Below are 8,429 nucleotides of genomic sequence, written 5' to 3' on the forward strand. Positions count from 1 at the left end.
GGACCCACCTTTCGCCTTCAGAACTGCCTTAATTCTACGTGGCATTGATTCAACAGGGTGCTGAAAGCATTCTTTAGAAATGTTGGCCCATATTGATAGGATAGCATCTTGCAGTTGATGGAGATTTGTGGGATGCACATCTAGGGCACGAAGCTCCCGTTCCACCACATCCCAAAGATGCTCTATTTGGTTGAGATCTGTTGACTGTGGGGCCATTTTAGTACAGTGAACTTATTATGGTATGTGGTATGTGGTGCACAGTGGTAACAAGGCGTGATGGATCCATGTTCTCATTCTGTTTACGCCAAATTCTGACTCTACCATCTGAATGTCTCAACAGAAATTGAGGCTCATCAGACCAGGCAACATTTTTCCAGTCTTCAACTGTCCAATTTTGGTGAGCTCTTGCAAATTGTAGCCTCTTTTTCCTATTTGTAGTGGAGATGAGTGGTACCCGGTGGGGTCTTCTGCTGTTGTAGCCCATCCGCCTCAAGGTTGTGCATGTTGTGGCATCGCAAATGCTTTTCTGCATAACTCGGTTGTAACGAGTGGCTATTTCAGTCAAAGTTGCTCTTCTATCAGCTTGAATCAGTGGTCCCATTCTCCTCTGACCTCTAGCATCAACAAGGCATTTTTGCCCACAGGACTGCCGCATACTGGATGTTTTTCCCTTTTCACACCATTCTTTGTAAACCCTAGAAATGGTTGTGTGTGAAAATCCCAGTAACTGAGCAGATTGTGAAATACTCACCGGCCCGTCTGGCACCAACAACCATGCCACGCTCAAAATTGCTTAAATCACCTTTCTTTCCCATTCTGACATTCAGTTTAGAGTTCAAGAGATTGTCTTGACCAGGACGACACAAAGCATTGAAGCAACTGCCCTGTGATGGTTGATTAGATAATTGCATGATGAGAAATTGAACAGGTGTTCTAATAATCCTTTAGGTGAGTGTATGTTCATTTGCGAACTTCAAACGTTAATTTTTGTGGTGGGGACGTAGAAGAGGTTTTCTTCTGATAACTCTTCCATGAAGACCATGTTTGTCAAGTATCTCTTATAGTGGAATGGTGTACCACAACTCCAGTGTCTGCCAGGTCTTTCTGGATGAATGTGCTGTCAAACGTGGATTTTTGACTTGCTTTTCTTTCAATCCTGCAAGCTGTTCTGGTCTAATATTTTCTTGGTCTTCCAGAGCTTGCTTTAACTTCCACTGTTCTGATGACTACCATTTCCTAATCACATTCCAAACAGAGGATATTGGCATCTGAAAACCCTTTGCTATTTTCTTATAGCTTCTCCTGCTTTGTGAGCATCAACTACTTTCAGTTTCAGTTTGTGAGAAAACATGCTTAGAAGAACCCATTGTGCTGAGTTGTTGGGGCAGGTCAGATGAGTCTGGGCATTTAAAACCTTAAGATTGACATCACCTGGTCTTTTCAGACAATAATTGAGACAATCATGACACTGTCAGGTCTCAGCTTTCCCAAGGGTAATGCTATAAACTCTGCAGGGTCCCCAAACTTTACAGACGCCTTTTTTTGTTTTTCTGTATTTTTTAAGCGTAAATGATGGAAATAAAATCTAACTTTTTGTGACATATTATGCAAATGTTTAATCTGATTTGAGGCCTTTGAAGATTTTTCCATCTTTTCTTGGCTTCTTTATACAATTAATACAAATTTTACCTGGGGTTCCCAAACTTTTGAGCCCCACTGTACGTGTCACCTGTCGGTTCATTGAACGACCGTCAATAAATTCATCACATGATGCGAACATACTTAGACATAGTTATTATGGTTACGTGTAATATGACCGTCCCTCTGACCATCATGTTGTCACATACAGCAATGTAATAACAACTCTTCCTCAGTTAAACACACAAAATTCAGCACTGATACAAGTGGACAAAAATTATCAAATAGGCTCTAGCATTGTCTTTGAATATTTTCTAAAGAAGAACAAATATTTGATTCCGTACTTCTGTATTTGGGGACGTAAGGCATAGTTACAAAGTATCAATTCTGCATCTGATGACTTCTCAAATACTTAAGACATTCTCTGAGCTGTGGCCAGGTTGATCAGTGTAGAGCAGGCGCACATGTACTCAGAGGTTTATGCTCGGCACAGAGGTCCTGGTGTAATTCGACTTGTGACAATTTCCTGCTGTCTTCCCCCACTCTCCCCTTTCTCACCTAGCTGTCATGTCCAAAATTAAAGGCAGAAAAGCCCAAAAAATAATCTTTAAAAAATTTTTTTGGCTACTCCTTTTGTTTTTTCTGTTCAATAGTAACAAATAACAAAGTAACAAATACTAACTAAAGAATTTCCCCACGTTACTTTTGCTCAAAGTAAGTAGCATCCAGAAATATATATATATATATATATATATATATATATATATATATATATATATATATATATATGATGATATAGTGTGTGTGATACACGGCGCATAATGATACTATAATAATACAATAATGAGAAACCTGTAATGTTAAACAAGAAATAATGTGAAAAACAAATTGAATTCACAAATTGTCTGACTTACATTATTTTTGTAATCATTGTGTAATTTTAAATGATTTTTACAGTATTAATAGAAATAGCATGAACAGTGTTTGAGTTTACAGCCTCTTTATTATTTCATAGCATGTTCTAAATACCAAGCAAAAGGCCAAGCTATTCTGTATATTTCAAATCCATATGGCCTTTTTCATTTTATTATTTACAGCTGCGTTCTTTCTACATGTTGAAATGTTTTCGTATTACTCAGACGGAGAATATTGGTTAATAAGGAAGTTGTGAGTGTTGTCTTTTAATGGGATAATTTAATTAATTTAAGTAAAAAATGTGCATGTCATGCTCACTTTCTTTTAATATATTATACTTAACAAACTTTTGATACCTTTCAAAACATCTGCCCTCTCCATAAAGGCTCAGGCGGAGCGCTAGCCCACCAGATGAAGACACCGAGCTCCCACAGCGAAGGATGTTGTGTAGCCTACTGCTCATGGCCGAGATTTACCTAACAGACTCCTTGGTACCAGAGCGTTATACCTTGACTCGGGCTGCACAATTAATCAAATTTTAATCACGATCACAATTTTGACTTCCCACGTTCAAATTTGTGTGATCGAGCGATTTTTTTTTCTTCTTTTTTTAAAGCGTCATTTCATAGACGCTCCGGGTTTTTTTGCATAGCGCATCTACCGCTCCATAACCACTGTCTGGTCATGAGCCAGTCAGAGTTGTTCCCTGCATTGCGAGCTTAGTTTCTAGATGTAGGCAGTCAGAGGACAGATAACGGGAGGAAAATTCACAGATAGCAGACGGTTATACGTCGGTCTCAAGGTTTACCAGTTTACCAGTAAACGCAACATTTGTCCGTCTGTGGTGTTTTTCAGAAAACAGCAAGTGACCAGTGCTGTCGTGCTATTTGCGTCTGTTAGCTGTTAGCTCTTCTAGGTCGCACCGGTGCTAATGTCTCCGCATCCGCTGCAATGTTGTCATATGCATATAGTTATTTTGCGTTACACAACCCATTTCTTTGGTAAAGCCGTGCCTGTGTTTGGATCTCTCCTCTACTCTCTCTCCTCTTACTCTCCGCGCAGCCCCGCGACACAGCGCCGGTCCACACTTCTGACATTTGTCTACAGTTTTAATCTTTTATTAACACAGCTGTATATTGTTAAGTATGAGAGGCAAACCTGTATTTGTACCAGTGTTTCCGCTAGTAACTCTTCTATTGCGGCCGCCACGGCGAAAAACACAGAAGAAGTTATTGAATGCAACTAACTTCAGTTGGAAGAGTAACAACGTGAGACGGAGCGGCTGGACTGGCCCAGAGATGTGACCCATGGCCAGAATATCATAGTTTATAAAAATGCAGCGCAGTGACGATACAGACATTTCATACACACGATGTATGTATCCGCCATTCGACCCGTGCTGGACCCGTTCATAATGATCAGCGTTTCTCTGTGAGTGGCGTCCATCGCACTCCCCTCTTCCTAGCTCTTTTAAATCAGTTATTGTTGAAAACAAGTGAAGGAGCTTTCTCAGAGATGCATTTAAAAAAATTATATCCTACGCTATTTATTTCAGATAGCTAATTTTCATTTACATGTGTTGAGCTATAGTACTACATCATAAAACTTCAACCTAAGAAGATGTAGCATATATATGATGTGAAAGCAGTTATAAATAGCCTATGGGACAATAAAATTGTTTTGGTTAAAATCAACAAATAATCGTGAGAATAATCGTGATCACAATATTGATCAAAATAATCGGGATTATCATTTGGCATTATCGTGCAAGCCCTACTCTTGACTCATATAACCCTATTTATGTTAGCTGCGGTTAAGACTGGACATTTTTGTTCTTCTCTCTCTCTCTCTCTATCTTGCAGTTGATGGAGATTTGTGGGATGCACATCTAGGGCACGAAGCTCCCGTTCCACCACATCCCAAAGATGCTCTATTTGGTTGAGATCTGTTGACTGTGGGGCCATTTTAGTACAGTGAACTTATTATGGTATGTGGTATGTGGTGCACAGTGGTAACAAGGCGTGATGGATCCATGTTCTCATTCTGTTTACGCCAAATTCTGACTCTACCATCTGAATGTACAGAAATTGAGGCTCATCAGACCAGCAACATTTTTCCAGTCTTCAACTGTCCAATTTTGGTGAGCTCTTGCATTGTAGCCTCTTTTTCCTATTTGTAGTGGAGATGAGTGGTACCCCCGGTGGGGTCTTCTGCTGTTGTAGCCCATCCGCCTCAAGGTTGTGCATGTTGTGGCATCGCAAATGCTTTTCTGCATAACTCGGTTGTAACGAGTGGCTATTTCAGTCAAAGTTCTTTCTATCCAGCTTAATCAGTGGCCCATTCTCCTCTGACCTCTAGCATCAACAAGGCTTTTTGCCCCCCGACTGCCGCATACTGGATGTTTTTCCCTTTTCACACCATTCTTTGTAAACCCTAGAAATGGTTGTGTGTGAAAATCCCAGTATGAGCAGATTGTGAAATACTCACCCCCGTCTGGCACCAACAACCATGCCACGCTCAAAATTGCTTAAATCACCTTTCTTTCCCATTCTGACATTCAGTTTAGAGTTCAAGAGATTGTCTTGACCGGACGACCCCCAAATGCATTGAAGCAACTGCCATGTGATGGTGATTAGATAATTGCATTGATGAGAAATTGAACAGGTGTTCCTAATATCCTTTAGGTTAGTGTTGTTAGTTGTCGAACTTCAAACGTTAATTTTTGTGGTGGGGACGTAGAAGAGGTTTTCTTCTGATAACTCTTCCATGAAGACCATGTTTGTACAAGTATCTCTTTATAGTGGAATGGTGTACCACAACTCCAGTGTCTGCCAGGTCTTTCTGGATGAATTGTGCTGTCAAACGTGGATTTTTGACTTGCTTTTCTTTCAATCCTGCAAGCTGTTCTGTCTAATATTTTTCTTGGTCTTCCAGAGCTTGCTTTAACTTCCACTGTTCCTGATGACTACCATTTCCTAATCACATTCCAAACAGAGGATATTGGCATCTGAAAACCCTTTGCTATTTTCTTATAGCCTTCTCCTGCTTTGTGAGCATCAACTACTTTCAGTTTCAGTTTTGTAGAAAACATGCTTAGAAGAACCCATTGTGCTGATTGTTGGGGCAAGGTCAGATGAGTCTGGGCATTTAAAACCTTAAGATTGACATCACCTGGTCTTTTCAGACAATAATTGAGAACAATCCATGACACTGTCAGGTCTCAGCTTTCCAAAGGGTAATGCTATAAACTCTGCAGGGTGCCCAAACTTTTACAGACGCCGTTTTTTTGTTTTCTGTTATTTTTAAAGCGTAAATGATGGAAATAAAATCTAACTTTTTGTGACATATTATGCAAATGTTTAATCTGTCATTTGAGGCCTTTTGAAGATTTTTCCATCTTTTCTTGGCTTCTTTATACACATTAATACAAATTTTTACCTGGGGTTCCCAAACTTTTGAGCCCCACTGTACGTGTCACCTTGTCGGTTCATTGAACGACCGTCAATAAATTCATCACATGATAGCGAACATACTTAGTACATAGTTATTATGGTTACGTGTAATATGACCGTCCCTCATGACCCATCATGTTAGTCACATACAGCAATGTAATAAACAACTCTTCCTCAGTTAAAACAACACTAAATTCAGCACTGATACAAGTGGGACAAAAATTATCAAAATAGGCTCTAGCATTGTCTTTGAATATTTTCTAAAGAAGACCAAATATTTGATTCCAGTACTTCTGTATTTGGGGACGTAAGGCATAGTTACAAAGTGCATCAATTCTGCATCTGATGACTTTCTCAAATACTTAAGACATTCTCTGAGCTGTGGCCAGGTTGACTCAGTGGTAGAGCAGGCGCACATGTACTCAGAGGTTTATGCCTCGGCACAGAGGTCCATGGTTTGAATTCGACCTGTGACAATTTCCTGCCTGTCTTCCCCCACTCTCCCCTTTCTCACCTAGCTGTCATGTCCAAAATTAAAGGCAGAAAAGCCCAAAAAATAATCTTTAAAAAAATTTTTTGGCTACTCCTTTTGTTTTTCCTGTTCAATAGTAACAAATTAACAAAGTAACAAATACTAACTAAAGAATTTCCCCACGTTACTTTTGCTCAAAGTAAGTATGCATCCAGAAAATATATATATATATATATATATATATATATATATATATATATATATAGTGTGTGTGTGTATACACGGCGCATAATGATACTATAATAATACCAATAATGATAAACCTGTAATGTTAAACAAGAAATAATGTGAAAAACAAATTGAATTCACAAATTGTCTGACTTACATTATTTCTTGTAAATCATTTGTGTAATTTTAAATGATTTTTACAGTATTAATAAGAAATAGCATGAACAGTGTTTTGAGTTTACAGCCTCTTTATTATTTTCATAGCATATGTTCTAAATACCAAGCAAAAGGCACAAGCTATTCTGTATATTTCAAATCCATATAGGCCTTTTTCATTTTATTATTTACAGCTGCGTTCTTTCTACATGTCGAAATGTTTTCTGTATTACTCAGACGGAGAATATCTGGTTAATAAAGGAAGTTGTGCAGTGTTGTCTTTTAATGGGATAATTTAATTTAATTTAAAGTAAAAAATGTGCATGTCATGCTCACTTTCTTTTAATATATTATACTTAACCAAACTTTTGATACCTTTCAAAACATCTGCCCTCTTCTCCATAAGCAGGCTCAGGCCGGAGCTGCTAGCCCACCAGATGAAGACACCGAGCTCCCCACAGCGAAGGATGTTTGTGTAGCCTACTGCTCCATGGCCGAGATTTACCTAACAGACCTCTGGTACCAGAGCAGTTATACTCTTGACTCGGGCTGCACAATTAATCAAATTTTAATCACGATCACAATTTTGACTTCCCACGTTCAAATTTGTGTGATCGAGCGATTTTTTTTTCTTCTTTTTTTAAAGCGTCATTTCATAGAACGCTCCGGGTTTTTTTGCATAGCGCATCTACCGCTCCATAAACCACTGTCTGGTCATGAGCCAGTCAGAGTTGTTCCCTGCATTGCGCAGCTTAGTTTCTAGATGTAGGCAGTCAGAGGACAGAGTAACGGGAGGAAAATTCAACAGATAGCAGACGGTTATACGTCGGTCTCAAGGTTTACCAGTTTACCAGTAAACGCAACATTTTGTCCCGTCTGTGTTGTTTTTCAGACAACAGCAGTGACCAGTGCTAGTCTGTGCTATTTAGCGTCTGTTAGCTGTTAGCTCTTCTAGGTCGCACCGGTGCTAATGTCTCCGCATCCGCTGCAATGTTGTCATATGCATATAGTTTAATTTTGCGTTACACAACCCATTTCTTTGGTAAAGCCGTGCCTGTGTTTGGATCTCTCCTCTACTCTCTCTCCTCTTACTCTCCGCGCAGCCCCGCGACACAGCGCCGGTCCACACTTCTGACATTTGTCTACAGTTTTAATCTTTTATTAACACAGCTGTATATTGTTAAGTATGAGAGGCAAACCTGTATTTGTACCAGTGTTTCCGCTAGTAACTCTTCTATTGCGGCCGCCACGGCGAAAAACACAGAAGAAGTTATTGAATGCAACTAACTTCAGTTGGAAGAGTAACAACGTGAGACGGAGCGGCTGGACCTGGCCCAGAGATGTGACCCATGGCCAGAATATCATAGTTTTATAAAAATGCAGCGCAGTGACGATACAGACATTTCATACACACGATGTATGTATCCGCCATTCGACCCGTGCTGGACCCGTTCATAATGATCAGCCGTTTCTCTGTGAGTGGCGTCCATCGCACTCCCCCTCTCTCCCTAGCTCTTTTAAATCAGTTATTGTTGAAAACAAGTGAAGGAGCTTTCTCAGAGATGCAT

General features: G+C 39.7%; 1 protein-coding gene across 2 annotated transcripts in view; it reads left to right on the forward strand.

The window, feature by feature from the left end:
* The window catches only part of si:dkey-12j5.1 (probable assembly chaperone of rpl4), a 37,599-nt gene that overhangs the window by 2,052 nt on the left and 27,118 nt on the right, over positions 1-8,429 (forward strand). The window contains exon 5 of one of the 2 annotated variants that reach the window (XM_032519446.1): positions 7,268-7,380. In XM_032519446.1, the coding sequence (XP_032375337.1) occupies positions 7,268-7,380 (113 nt within the window). The remainder of the gene's footprint in view (positions 1-7,267; positions 7,381-8,429) is intronic. The other variant, XM_032519447.1, reaches the window with a different exon arrangement.

The sequence above is a fragment of the Etheostoma spectabile genome, chromosome 6, assembly GCF_008692095.1.
Source record: "Etheostoma spectabile isolate EspeVRDwgs_2016 chromosome 6, UIUC_Espe_1.0, whole genome shotgun sequence".
Lineage (NCBI taxonomy): Eukaryota > Metazoa > Chordata > Actinopteri > Perciformes > Percidae > Etheostoma > Etheostoma spectabile.